We start from the raw sequence: 14,826 nt of genomic DNA, 5'->3' as shown, positions 1-14,826 counted from the left end.
AAACAAAACAAAAAACCTCTATTAACAACTGGTCTTATTAGTTTTATGCAAAGAAACTTATGTCATTACTTCTTTAGAATGCCGAACTCTGGAGGGACTGGATAGGGAGAAAAATATACAGTGTGAAGGAAAATCCTTGTCCTTCTAATATTCACTGAAATTGCATTTCTATTCTTTATATTTTCATTTCTTCCCCCACTAAAAATTTTTGTTTGTTTTTCCATTACAGTTGTCCCACTTTTTCCCCCCTCTTGCTTCCCTGCACCCTGCCCCCCTTCTCCCACATTCAGTCCCCACCCAGTTGTCCATATCCACGGGTCATTTATACATGTTCGTTGCCTAGACCCTTCCCCTTCTTACCCCCGTCTCTCCCTTCCATCTCCCCCCTTGTTACTGTTAGTTTATTCCTTGTTTACATACCTCTGGTTCAATTATGCTCATTTGTTTGTGTTGTTCATTAGTTTCCTGTAATAGGTGATAGCATAAGGTATTTTTCTTTCGTTGCCTGGCTTATTTCACTAAGCATAATTCTCTCTAGTTCCAACCATTTTGTTGCAAATGGTAGAAGTTCCTTCTTTCTTTCAGTACTTATTCATTGTCATTTTCCCCCTTTGTACTCGTGTTCCTCTCTGTCTCTCTCTGTTTCTTCATCTTCTTAAAGCAGACCCTTTAGCATCTCTTGCAATGCTGGTTTGGTGGAGATGTATTCTTTTAGCCTTTTTTTGTCTTGGAAACTTCTTATTTCACCTTCCATTTTGAATGAGAGCCGTGCTGGGTAGAGTATTCTTGGTTGTAGGCCTTTGTTTTTCATTGCTTGGAATATATTTTGCCATTCCCTTCTGGCTTGTGGTGTTTCTGCTGAGAAATCTGATGATAGCCTTTTTGGAGCTCCCTTGTATGTTATTAGTTGTTTCTCTCTTGCTGCTTTTAGGATTCTCTCTTTGTCTTTGAATGTTGGCATTTTAATTATGATGTGTCTTGAAGTGGGCCTGTTGGGGTTCATCTTCATTGGGACCCTCTGTGCTTCCTGGACTTGCATGATTCTTTCTCTCTTCATGTTAGGGAAGTTTTCTGTCATTAGTTTTTCAAAGAGGTTTTCTATCCCTTGCTCCTCTTCTTCTCCTTCTGGAATTCCTATGATATGGATATTATTACGTTTCATGTTGTCCTGCAGCTGTCTTAGAGCCTCTTCAGTCTTGTTCAGTCTTTTTTCGTTTCGTTGCACTGTCTGGAAGTTTTTGTCTACGTTGTCCTCCAGGTCGCTGATCAGATCTTCTGCTTCCTCTAGCCTGCTTTTAATTCCTTCTACTGTGTTCTTCCATTCAGAGATTGTATTCTTCATTTTCTCCTGGCTCTTATTGACAGCTTCTGTGTCCTTTTTCATGCTGGTGTAATTCTCAGTAAGTTCCTTGTAGTTTTTATGGAGGTCTTTGTAGTTTCCGCTGAGCTCATTGAGCTTCTCCATAATCCATGCTTTCAATTCCATATCTGATAGTTGGCTCCCCTCTATTTCATTTAGCACTCTTTCTGGGGATTCTACCTTTCCTTTCGATGGGGGGTTGTTTCTCTGTCTCCCCACTTTTGTGACTCCTATTGTTTGTTGGTGCTTCTTAGAATGATCTGCACTTCCTGGATCTGCCCCTGGTGGTGTCAGATCATGTACCAGTCTGGGCCTAGGCAGCCTGTTGGAGGCTTCCAGGGATCTACTGCCTTTGTCTGGCTTCTTAGTTGTTAATCTATTCAATCTGTGATTAGCGGTCAGGCTTAAGGACCGTGGGTGTGGCAGCTTAATTCCTATAGGCTGGGCTTTTGCTTCCCCTCAGGCTGACGCCACTTGGAGGGGAACGGTCTGCCTGCAGCACTGGGGATGAGTCAGCACTGAGACCCGGCTGGGCGCTTTCCCAGTTCTCCCCTCAAAGCCACCACACCAAACTCTCCCTAAGCGTCTCCAGTCCTCTCTGTCTTCCCTCTGCTTGAGCACAGGGTAAGTGGGGGCAAAATATTTTCGTGTGTGATCCGCTTAAGAGCTCTTTTTCTCCAGCTGTTTCTCTCCGGCTAGCAAGAAACCCTGTGACTCTTTGCTTTTCTCAGCTGGATACTATTTTACTTTCCACTCTGTTGCTGTAGGCTGGGAAGTTCAGCTGGGGGTTTAGACCCTGCCCTTCTCAGGGGGAACCCCCGGCTGCTGAGCTGTTTCTCAGTCCCTTCAGCTGCCACCCGTGTGAGCCCAGCCATCCCTTTTGCATCTCTGCACTCCCTACCAGTCATGTTGTGATGTAGCAGCCTTTTCTGTCCTTCCGTGGTTATAAGACTTCTCTCCAGCTCGTGTTCGGTTGGTTATTCCAGATGATTTCTCCAAAATTAAGCTGTAAATCCAGGCTAGTTCTGGGAGGAGGTTAGTGTAGCTTCCACTTACTCCTCCGCCATCTTCTTTCCCAAAACCTAGTTCTTTACTATGCTCAGTGACACCTAAATTCAACTCTGGCTCCAGCCTCAGGCTCAACTACCCAGTTCACCTGGACATTTCATAGTGTTGAGGCTCTTCCCCTAGCAGGCTGCCATTTTCCTCATGTGCTCTGCCCTCTTTGGTGCTTTTCTGCCTCTCCATCCACGGCAAACCCTCCCAGGACCAGTTTTCTAGTTAGGCAGTGGTGCATTTCTCTCTCAGAGGAGAGATGCTGTACCTCTCACCAGTGACTGTTGGAGACTATGATTATAGAACCATTTAATATGGTACTTCAGCTGCTCTCTCCCACACGGAGCACATAGGGGGCCCCAGAACATGTTAATATGTTAGAATCACTTTTAACAACTTTTTTTTAAAGATTTAAACATACTTTGGCAAGATTCTTAAACTAAGTTATAAAGGTGGTATGGCCCAGTTGGTTGGAGTATCATCCCATAAATTGAAATGTCGTGGATTCAGTTCTTGGTTAGAGCACATGCCTGTGTTGCTGGTTCAGTCTCTGGTTGGGGCACGTGCAAGAGGCAACCAGTTGATGTTTCTCTCTCACTTTGTTTCACTGCCTTTCTTCCCCTCTTCCTCTATAAAAGTAATGAAAAAATGTCCTTGGGTGAGGATTTAAAAAAAAAAAGACATTTTACTGTAAATATACTTGGGTATCTTTCAATCATTTTAGATGTCTTTTTCTTTTAAACTAGCCTGTTTCTTTATTAAATTACATAGTATTTTTTAAACACAGGCAAATGCTCATTTGTTTGTTTATAAGGATTTTTTATTTAAAAGGTAATCTTTTAAAAATGGACAGATTTGATTGCATAAAATATGAAATTGCTGAATGGCAAAAGGTACCAGAAACAAAAGTTAGAACAAAATAAGTGAAGGAAAATGTAGCATGTATATGACAGAGTAAATATTCTCTAAATACAAAGAGATCTTATTAGATCAAAAAGAAAAAAATGACCAAAGAAAAAATAGGGAAAGGATATGAACAGACATTTCACAAAAGAAGAAATTAATACAGCCAAGGAATATGTGACAAATTGTTCCACTTCACAAATAATTATAAGCAACTTAGAGCCAAATGACATTTTTGTCTGTTTTCTTACCAAAGATTTAAAAGCTTGATAATGTCCTTGGGGCTTTGTGTTGTTTTTTATTGTTGTTGTTGTTATTATTAACAGTTTTGGGTGAGTAGGCAACAGGAGAGGAAACAGTATGAATGGGGCAGAGCTGAGAAGTCTGAGTACTTAACACAATGGGCTTTTTGGAAAGAAAACAGATAAAGGCATGGAATTTAATTCTTAGATTTGGGGCAGAACTTAGTCCTAAGCCTTTGTGTAGAATTATATGTTGGTGCTTTTGGTGGAGGTAGTCTAACAATATATATCAATTTTAAATATGAATAACTTATAAGCCAGTAATTTTACTGTAAAATTTTTAGTGTAAGGAAATTAGAGAAATCTGTAAAGATGGATATTCTAAGATACTCAACATAGCATTAATAGCAGAGGATTAAAAACAGCCTAAATATTCATCATTAGGGGATTGTATAAACATTTTATGATATATTCAATGCAATATATTAAGCAAGAAACTGAGTTACAGAACATTTATACAATTCCATTTTTGTTTGAAAATTAAAATTTGTATATAGAGATGCACAGGAAAAAGCTTGGAAATAAATATCAAATTCTGAAGAATGCCCTTCTCTGGAGGGTAAGATTACAGAAGACTTTTACTTTCTACATTATAATCCATTTACATATTATTTGAATTGAATATTTGTTTATTTTTATAATTGGCAAGATGGTATTTTTCTTTTGGATGAAAACAGGAACTTAAAAGATGACTTCTGATCTAAAAAATTACATTGTCTGAAACTTCCCTCATGAAGTCTGTTGGATAATGATCTTAGGGGTTGTCTCTCATGGTTTGGGTAGTTTTTGACAGTTTCTGAGTTTCTCTCCATATATTGCCCATTCGAACAGTTGATTTCATAACACTCCTTCCACAAGCTCTGACTGAGTGCCCCAACGGCTGGAGGCCGAGCTGACCATAGGTGCAGATGGCAAAACACTGCCTGAGGGTCCCAAGGCCAAACAGGAGGAAGGCTTCCTTTGGTTTCTGTTTTCAAACATGCAGAATGACTGTTGTTCCTTTTTAACAAGTGAGGTTGGCTTTGAGAGGTAACTGCAACACAGAGAGGAGCAGGAAGCCACTTTTAACAAATGCTGCCTAGTCTCACCTTAATCTGTGAACACTGAAGCATTCACTGTTCCAGTTTACAGAAAAGGAAAGTTGTTTCTGCAAGCCACAGACTGAGCTAAGATGAATGAGGAGGTCCATTTGCACCTGAAAAGATGTACAACAGACTATTATCAGTTAGTAGGTCAGCAGCAGCCCTCAGTGAGGGCTGAGACAGCTGGGGGCTTGTTCTGTTCCTCTGCCCTGTGTGCTGTCTGTCCAAGGCTCAAATGGAGATCCCAAAAGCAGGACTCCAGATTTGCAAGTGGCAGGATATCAGCCATGAGGAGGGAGTGCTGGCACAGTCAGAATCCCAAATGGTTTGGACATTTGGGGCCTAAAAATGTATTCGCCCAAACAGAGGGTGAGCAGAAACTGACTTAGCAGCTAGCTGTATGTGTGAAAATGGCCTGGAAGTGGTGTTTGCCAGAAACACACATGAAGGCGTTAGGTGGGATGTGGCTTCAGTTAAGGGATGAGCACAGTCTTCACCTGGGTACTGATGCTGCTCTGTTCTCAGGCACAGCCTGTCCACAGGTGCCAGCCAGGGAGGGACAGGTCCCGAGAAGGACTGTGGAAGGAAGGTCTTTGGCCTCTTAGAACAGACTTTAGACATTTGTCATGTGAAAGAGGAAATGGGCTTGTTTTGTGTTGCTGGTCATCATATGTAGGACCAGTAGGTAGAAGTTTTAGGAAAAAACGCCTCTTAGCCTGGTACAGAAAGAACTGCCTCTTGGTAGTGTGTTATAAGTATTCACCCTACAGACCATGTTTTAGAGCCTAGAATCTTGCCTTGGATGGGAAGTTAGACTTTAGAATTCTGTGATGTATAAAGCTGTGATGTTTAAAATTGCAGCCCCCAATGCAGGCTTTATCACTTGGCATAGCACATGTACTACTTGGGAAGCAGTGAATTGTGCTAAGATTGATTTGTCTTTTTTCTTTTTTTCTTTTTCAGAACGTCCCCACAATTGGTGTCATTGCTGTTGTCTTAGCCACACATCTGTGTGACGAAGTCAGTTTGGCAGGTTTTGGATATGACCTCAATCAACCCAAAACACCTTTGCATTACTTTGACAGTCTCTGCATGGCTGCCATGAACTTTCAGACCATGCACAATGTGACCACGGAGACCAGGTTGCTCCTAAGGCTGGTCAAAGAGGGCGTGGTGAAGGACCTCAGCGGAGGCATCCATTGCGAGTTTTGAACACAGAAAACCTCACTTGGAAATGCACCTCTGACTCAGAGGGCTGTTCCTCACAGCCTTCTTGATGCATTTCATCCTGCAAATACTTTGAAGTGCAGCTGGTGTTTTTAACTTTTAATTTAAAACGAAAACAAAAAACAGTTTAGCTCTCCCCACTGTTTCCCCCCTATTTATTTGAGGTCAGTGTTTTTGCACAATATTTTATAAATTGATTTTGGGAACTGAATTGGAAAGACCTTTCAAGGAGAATTGTATGTAATGATGTTCTGCTTTATTTTAAGAAAGTTATTTAATTTGTAAGAACTCTGCCCGTGTCTCCTGCACATAGAATATCAGGTAATAAAGCGGACGGAGAAGGGAGGTCAGCCTTTGAAGAGAGCCCTGAATGCCTGATTCTGGCTCTTGTTGCTCTGTGTGGCAGGGCAGATGTGGAGGCACTTTCAGGATGATGTGTTCCATAGCTAAACCCCTGGTACTGGTGGGCTGTGCTGCAGTGGGAGGCCTGGGCTGGTTGGAGAAGTTCACGGTCCCTCTCTGTTGGTCTGCCTCCTGCCAGCAACCTGCAGAAATCAACCAGGGGAACTGTCCTTGAAGGTTCCTGGTTGGGGAGAGACAGGAAAGACATGTCCTATGTCCTCTCAGTACTGCATATCTGCCCTGAGCTGCAGAAGCCATTGTCTTCCCTGCAATTATGACACCTCATTAATTCTTGTGAGTTCTTGACTGCCCTTCCAAAGCACTTAAATGTCAATCTAAGGTGTTCCACTGTCTGTCTGAGGTGGCTTATAAAAATTAGGACAAAACCTCTGTTATCCAGAGTCGTGGAAGAATGAAGCCTTTCCAAGAATAACCATGTTTTCCAAAATACTGAAATGCAATTCTCCCAGTGTTATAATTGCCTATTTAAAAAAACATTTTTTTAAATGTCTGCCTGGCATTATGTACCAGGCAGTGTGCTGGTCAAAAAAAAGGAATAAAAGTTTTTAAGGAGCTCTCACAGTATAATTTCAGTGCTTTTTAAAAAAATAAGTCTATAAGTCTACCTGAAATGTCTTTTTTTGGGTGCTGCCAGATGGAGGCCTCACTGGGTGCCAGCAGTGAGGGACCGAGAACAAAAGCTGCCTGTCCTGCAAGGGGCTTCACCCCAGATGGCCACGGACTCTTCTGCAGGGATGTGGGGTGTTGGTGGCTTCTTCCCAGACAACAGGCTTATTCTAGCTTTTGTCTCTTGATTGCTCTAGTCTTTGCTGTCAGAGATCTGCTGCATCCCTCCTCTCTCTCCGCTGCTCCTGCTGCTGCCTCTCCCTCGGTTCTCATTTCTCTTAACTGCTCCTGCAGCCCCGGTGCAGCTTTGACTCCCAGCCTATCCTGTGTCTCCCATACCTGCCGCTGCCTCGGCATGTGCGGGTCAGGGAGCCAGGTCACAGCATCCCAGTAGAGTCCCTGGTATCTCCAGGGCCATCTCTGGTCATGCTCAGATTAACCAGCCTAACAAAATAATATTTTTCTGGGTTTGTGTCTTACAGTTTCCTATGGATTTTGCTTTTTACTTTGTAAGATACTGTTTGTTTAAGAGAAAATGCTTTTAAATTCTCCCCAGTTAAATGACTTAAGACTTGAAGATTGAGACTCAGGAAGATGGTCCACAGCTGTCCTGTGACTCGAGTATGGCCTGACCTGTACCACACATCTCCGGTACCTTATCCTTCAGGGGCTTTTTAAAGCCTTTTTTTTTTTTTTTTTTTTTTTTTGTAAGCCAAGGTTTATAACTTCCTCATACAACTTTCCCAGTGTTATGAGCACCTCCTCAGCGGTTCATATGGACTCATGTCCTTGCAACGCTGCCAAGAAGTGTGTAGCTCAGTGCCCAGCAAATGTCACACCTGGTCTGTCCCCACCCCTCCTCATCTATGTCCTTTTTTTGCATCCTTAACATTGCTTCACCCACAACTCTCTCTAAGTTACTAGCAGACAGTAAGTGCCCTAAATGAATACAAAGGCGTATGTTTTTCAGACATTTTATGGAGTCTCCCAGCCAACTGCGCTTGATCAGAGGCCACTCCAATAACGTTAGCACTTCTTTGGCAGCTGTTTGTTGAAGTTGCTTCTTTGTTTCAGAGTTGCTCCACACTCGCTTTTCTGGAAACAGACCTCTAGGTGCTTCAGAGTGTCACAAGGCTGATCTCTAGTAACTCAGGTTTCGCCATCGCTCTTTCAACTTTCTATAGCTTTGTGGGCACACACACATCTCTCATGGTTATTATCACAGGTTTAGGAAGACTTACACATGTTAACATACTTCTTCCTGGAACTTTGAGCCACAGAAGATTATCAGTGAACTTGGTGTATTTTTTGTTTTTATTTATTTGTTTTTCTCCTATAGAAAGTATATTCTTTCCAGAAACCTAGGCTGGCCTTAGAAAAATGCTGTGGGACTGGGATGGGTATCCCCCGATGACATGTCTCTTGTTTTTAGGCAAAAGCTAAATTGAGTTCTAGAGTTCTAGACCACTCCGTGCATTCTAGGTGTCACCTTGCCTGCTTCACTGCTTTTGTGTCACACTGGGTTTTGTTTTGTTTTTTCATGTCCCAAGAACACATAAATAAGGCATTGACAGTTTGTTTCCACAGAAATGGAGGGGTCTCATCATTTGTTGGACCCATTAGTTTAAAAAAATTGTCAAACCAGATTTTTGACTGGACTGATTGTTTTGAACCCCTTGGTCATCAACCACCAGTCTGGTCTGTGTGGTAGACAGGAGCTCAATTGTAAAAAAAAAAAAAAGCAGTGGTCACACACAGGTCTCTCAAGGTTAATAAATATTTCTAAAACCAAGGACCACTTTGTTTTAACTACATTCTAACCCCAGCACTTTGGGATTTTATATCAGAGGGATTGTTGAACTTGCCTTCTTGTCTCAAGAGAATCTTCCAGACCAGTGCTGTAGGGTAGATTAAGAAATGGTGACTTAGTCTCCAACTTGGCAGGTTTATAGCATCCAAGTGTGGGTTATTTTTTCATTTTTTCTTTGGGACACTTCAGTTAAGTCCATTAAGAAAGAAAAAAAAACAGAACAGTACCTGTGATTTAGCAGAATTCCCCTCAGAATGAAGTGAGTTTTCAGTATCCTTGAGTAGTGAGCAATAACTGTGATACTGGGTCCTTCCATGTATTCATGCACATGGTAAAAAAAAAACTTCCCTCAAAAGACCCTACATTTGCTGTCCATCAGACCAATCCCCTCTTCGCTGACACTGACCCTGAAGGCACACAGACGACCACACACTCAGTTTTCAGACCAGAACACAAACAGGGAAGCAGATCCAGTACATTGAGCACAACTGAAAACAGGTCTCCATCCCCTTTCCCTGGAGGTCAAAACACCGTGGCCCTACCTTCTGAGTCTTTATTCTCCCCTTTTCCATTTCCTGGGGTCTTTTTAGACAGCATGGATTTGTGTTCTCAAAACATGGTATTTAAATATATTTCCCTACAACCAAGATTCAATAAGACTGAAATAAATTGGGAAAGAGAACTATTCATTAAACATGCATGCTCAAACTTTATTGACTAGAAACTAATGTTCACCAAAAGGAAATTACAGTCTCAGTAGTTTGACCTTCATTATCAGAATGATTAGATTTGACTAATTACCAATATTAAATTTCAACCCATTTAGCAAGAAGAAAAGCATCTACATTGGCAGGTTGTGGTGCAACAAGAGTAAATAGCCTGCTATAAAATTTAGTTCTAACTTTTTTAAAAGCAGATTTTCCAATGAACTATGTCTATAAAGCATGTAGGAAGGAAGACAAGTTTATAAATGTCCTTACATCTGGAAGCAGTGAGATGACAAGTGTTGGGTTGGTGACAGGCTGCCTGCCATCCGAGACTTGGTAGGTGTCACCATTACAGCCTTTGTGCAGATGGAAATGTAACAGTGAATTTTCAGAAAATGTAAACATTAAAGAAACTGACTATTCAGGAGATACCTCATAGCAATATTAATAACTGTACACTAAAAATTTTAACTTCTAAAAGAGCAATATGTTTCCACTGTATCCTGTTACCTGGCTTATGATTTTTGACATCAAAGAAAATCAGTAACAAAAATCGATATTAAAAATGGTGAGTTCATTTAAAATGTTGGTAAGATCCTTGATTTGAAAGAGCACTCTAAATGACAATCCTAGACAGTTATATGAATGTGACAGATGAGTAAGGAACAAGCGTGTGCAATGAGGGCCAATTAAGGGCGATAAAGAACAAGAGTCAAATGCCAAAGTAGTTACCCATCAGGCAAACTCATTTGGGGTGGGAAGAAACTGACCACCAGGCCTAAAGCAATGAGGATTTGAGGGTACATGTATAAGTTATAAACTTGTGACAGAATGTTATATTTTATTCCATCAATAGAACCTATAACAAGGCATTACCTATTGTAGGTGTTACGTTTTTTATTTTATTTGATATCTTTAATTGAATTTAAAGATGGGCAGCTAATAGTCTTAAGATCCACTATAATGGCGAGCTCTTGAGTCTAGAAGCTAGGTGCAGAGTGTCTTTTATGCTAAGAGGAACAGAATACAGGTAACTAAAGCAATAAATGGACTTTTTAAATATGTAATTGTCCTAGTGATTTAAATATTTTAAAAGAGTATGCCAAAAGCTGAATAGGCCTGTTTAATGGCTGTATACATTATCCATACATTTTGGAAAAGTAACATATTGTTGAAGTATCCAAAATAGATGTGTACCTTATCTTTTCAAAGCCTGCTCTGTTGTTGTGATTTATAATAAATACATATTTGGTCTTCCTTCCTTGTCTGCCATAGAGCTCCCAAATCCTTGGAATTTCCTAAGTAGTGAGAGTGATGAAGTGCCTGTTGCTATGTTAATGACAACTTTTGGAACTCACCTAAGGATGGGGGCTGGTTGCCAATGGAGCCAACCACATGACTAGAGAGTTGTAATTTTCAGTCCCATCCCCTGTCCTCTGGGGAGGGGAGAGGGGTCAGAGGTTGAATCAGTTGTCAGTGGCCAATAATTGTATCATGCCTATGTAATGAAGCCCCCACAAAAACCCGAAAGGTTGGGGGTCAGAGCTTCCAGGTTGGCGAGCATGTGGAGATGTGGGAGAATGCTGCACGTCACGAGGACATAGGAGAACCTCACCCTTTCCTCATTCCTTGCCTTATGCTGCTTTTTCATCTGGCTGTTCCTGAGCTGCATCCTTTTACAATAAACCAGTGATCTAGTAACATGTTCCTCTGAGTTCTGTGAGCCATTCTTCAATTAGCAAATTAATTGAACCCAAGGAGAGGATTTTGGGAACCTCTGATAGATAGCCAGTTCATCAGAAGGACAGATGACAACCTGGATTTGTGATTGGCAGCCTGAATTGGAGGGAGTTGTTGGAACCTCCAATTTGTAGCCAGTTAGAAGTACAAATCTGGACTTGTAACTGGCATCTTATATTGGAGTAGGACTGAGCCCTCAACCTGCAGAATCTGATGCTGTCTCCAGGTAGACAGTGTCAGAACCGAGTCGAATTCTCTGACAGCCTGCTAATACCAGCATTGCTTCTTGGAGGTGTGGGAAATGCACCCCCCCCCCCCCCCCGCACACACACATACACTTTGAAATTGGGCGCTCAGAATACAAAGGACCTACCAAAGTACATTGAAGTAAAGGTTAAGGTTTCAGATTATAACAGGGTAGCTTCTACATCAAAGGCTTTATGTTTTGTACTCTAGGCAGACATAGTGAGTTTGTTATATGGAATCTGGAAACAAAGATAATATACCACAACGGTATCTACCTACTTGTCTCTTTTTTTGATATGCATATTTTACTCAGTAAAAACTATCTTTAAAAGATGATAATGCTAAAGATCTGATCATTTTGAATTATGCAGCCCTGTCTTTAAAATAATGGTGGACAAAAGACCCAACTAGATTTCGTTTAGGACCTGTTTTCCAGTTTAACATTCAGTATGAAGAATGCTTGATATTCAAAACACACACATGACACAAAACAACCTAGATTCTAGTCTAAACCAAGAGTCCTGTCCCAAAATGAAACACCGAGTGGCATGTTATAGCAGTGGCCTTTCCCTCCCCACCTTTTGCCTGTGGCTCACCTATGTCACTTTCCTCTGCAAACCTGACGTAAGTGTCAAAACAGGTGCACTGTGAACCCAGGGGGTGAGCTAAAGAGAGGTCAGAACCCTCCATCCTCTTGCTAACCTCTCCTGCTCTCCCAGTATGGCCACCACTAGTCACATGGAAGACTGACAGGGAATGAGGAACCATCTGGTGTAACCTCTTGCTTCACAGAGAAGCATTTTCTTTTAGGGTTCACACACATTAGCCAGCACCTCTCATCTGGAAGGGCTGGGTAGTCTCAGTTCCAATTACACCATCCAATCAGCAAGTCAAGTATTCTGATTTTTAGACCTGACAATATAGCCCCCATACCTGTGCTTTATATATTTTACTTATTTCTAGTGACCTATTTTTTGTTCTTTAAAGTATTGATCCAGACACATTTGGAGTCACTTTTAGGAGCAATTCTCCTGACCACTTTCATCTCAGCCTACAGCTACTTAAAAGGTTCCAGAATTTTCCCTAGGACAATCTTCGTAAAGAGCTAGTCCTAATTTTCTTCTCTCCTTCCTCTCTGCCCATCCCCATCCCTGCTCATGTCCTGTGAACATGAACTCTGCTTTAGCTTTCTTCCAGCTAGAAAAAAATTCTTCCTCTTTAGGCATCAGCAGAACTGGGCTGACCATCAAGGAGACCCTGGCTGGAGGCAAGGACCACCTCCTGCCTGTTTGTCAGATGTCAGAACTTCTGCAGAAACAAAAAACTCCAATTTTTATTGCCCAATTTTCAATACTCCTAAAAAAGATAAGATTTTAAGTATTATTTAACATTGAAATATGAAATAGAAGAAAAGCTTATTTAGATCCCTTCCCATTTATTTACAACTTTGGTGTAAGAGAGAAAGGAGAGGGGAATGTTCTGAAGTGTTGGTCATATGAGCCAACAGCCCAAACAGGTATGGCATTTTGGGGTGCTTGGGTCCACCATCAGCTTTGTGGGTCCCTCCATGTTGCTATCACTGTCTGGCTCAAGGGTCTCTTGGTTTTCACTCTGGGAGAACTCTGACTAGGTCAGAACAAAGGCTGTGCTGAGACCTGTCTGCTCCACATGCACCCCAATGTGTTCCAGAACTTGGAACTAAACTCAAACCCAGTGATTGCTTTATTTTCAAACACATTAAAATATACCAGGTCTTAGGATGTGGAAATGAGACTTAACAGTAGGAGCCTTTGTGCAGGACACTCAATTCTGTGGCTCTGGCTAACCATTCTGACAAACATTCTGTTCTGAACACCGTTTGTTCAAACGCTGCTGCTCTGCCCACAGTGCCAGACAGACACTCTTGGCTGTTTCTCAGTACCCAAAGGTGCTGTCCTAAAGATACTGCCTGGGACACCTGGCTCCTCTCCTGCTCTCCAAGATAGCCACAGAGAGCCATGGCTGGACCCTGATGGACAGGCTGCCAACAAAATGGACCTGTCCCACCACCCTGGGGGGGGGGGGTCAGTCTAGAGGGGAAAAGAAGTAAACATGACAGCAGTAAATGTTAAAAGCAAAGGGGGAGTGAGCCATGGAGGAGAAGAAGGAGAGCTATCAGAAAAGTCACCCGAAACCAAAGTAGTGGTTAGAGGGGCAAGGGATGGAGCGGGGAGGAGCATTCTGACAGAGGAACAGATTTGCTGGGTGACACAGCATGACACATTTTTTGTTGATGTTGTTGTTTAAAGATTTTATTTATTTTATAGAGAGAGGGGAAGGGAGGGAGAAAGAAAGGGAAAGAAATATCAATGTGTGGTTGCATCTTGCACACCCCCAACTGGGGACCTAGCCTGCAACCCAGGCCTGTGTGCCCTGACTGGGAATTGAACCAGTGACCCTTTGGTTCGTGGGCCGGCGCTCAATCCAGTGAGCCACACCAACCAGGGCGCATGACAAGTTTTATCAGGCAAAACCCAAAAGGCAAGATGGCTCAGGATATAGCCCTGCAGACCAGGCTAAGGGAAACATCAGGGTAAAAAGCATTTTGGAGCCACTAGGGGTGTTCGTGGGGGGAGTGATCTGATCTAGCGTGTACTGAAAAACATCACTGCAGCTGCAGGTAGGAAGAGAATAGGGGGTGTGATGAGTGGGAAACTGGAAACAGGATGTGTAAACCAGGGAAGGTTACTCACTGTAGGCAAGACAGAAAACTGGGTGGTGCTGGAGCTTTCCATCTGGTGGGCCTCATGGTCCTCCAGGCTTCCTTTGAGATCCTTCCAGACATTTTTCTAGATTCATCTCTGGCAGGTGACTGGAGAGAGAACCTGGGACAGGAATCAGGAGGCAAGGAGGTAGGCCTACCTCTGCCAGGATACCCATATGTGCTCTGAGGCCAGTCTCCGCCCCCTCTGGGCGTCTCATCTGTTCAGGAGGGCATTTGCAGGGCCCCAGCAAACATACAACAAAGAAAATGGCCAATGCTAAAAGAAGTGGCCGTTAGAGTGGGCCACAGTGCCACCTAGTGCCCATGAGAGGTACGTCCCCAGTGCCCTGCAGCCTCAGTTCCACAAGCTCAGGTCCTTCTTGGCTGCTGGGCACTTCCCTCCTTCCTGCACTTTCTCGGGCTCCCTTCAGCCTTCCACGCCCCTGCCCTGGATCCTCTCTTTCTTCTTTCTTCCCTGCTTGCTAGAATCTCTTCCTGGGAGATCAGTCATTCCCATAGGGGAAACTACCCCCTTTGTCACTGACCCTTTTTATTCTCATACCCGGGTTTGCAGCGGGGCCCCGCATCAAGTCTCCAGAGCCCCAGCCCACCACGTCCCCC

General features: G+C 42.7%; 1 protein-coding gene across 2 annotated transcripts in view; it reads left to right on the top strand.

Moving 5' to 3' along the window:
* ST3GAL5 (ST3 beta-galactoside alpha-2,3-sialyltransferase 5) overlaps positions 1 to 11,183 on the top strand; it is a 71,074-nt gene extending 59,891 nt beyond the window's left edge. For both annotated transcript variants that reach the window (XM_090281657.1, XM_090281658.1), the window contains one exon: positions 5,667 to 11,183. In XM_090281657.1, coding sequence (XP_090137783.1) covers positions 5,667 to 5,915 — 249 coding nt within the window. In that variant the 3' untranslated portion in view covers positions 5,916 to 11,183. The remainder of the gene's footprint in view (positions 1 to 5,666) is intronic.
* Positions 11,184 to 14,826: the final 3,643 nt, after the last annotated feature.

Source organism: Furipterus horrens, unplaced genomic scaffold (assembly GCF_987537825.1).
Source record: "Furipterus horrens unplaced genomic scaffold, mFurHor1.1.pri manual_scaffold_6, whole genome shotgun sequence".
Lineage (NCBI taxonomy): Eukaryota > Metazoa > Chordata > Mammalia > Chiroptera > Furipteridae > Furipterus > Furipterus horrens.
Note: the sequence above shows the minus strand (reverse complement) of the source record. Positions and strands in the feature narration are given on the sequence as shown.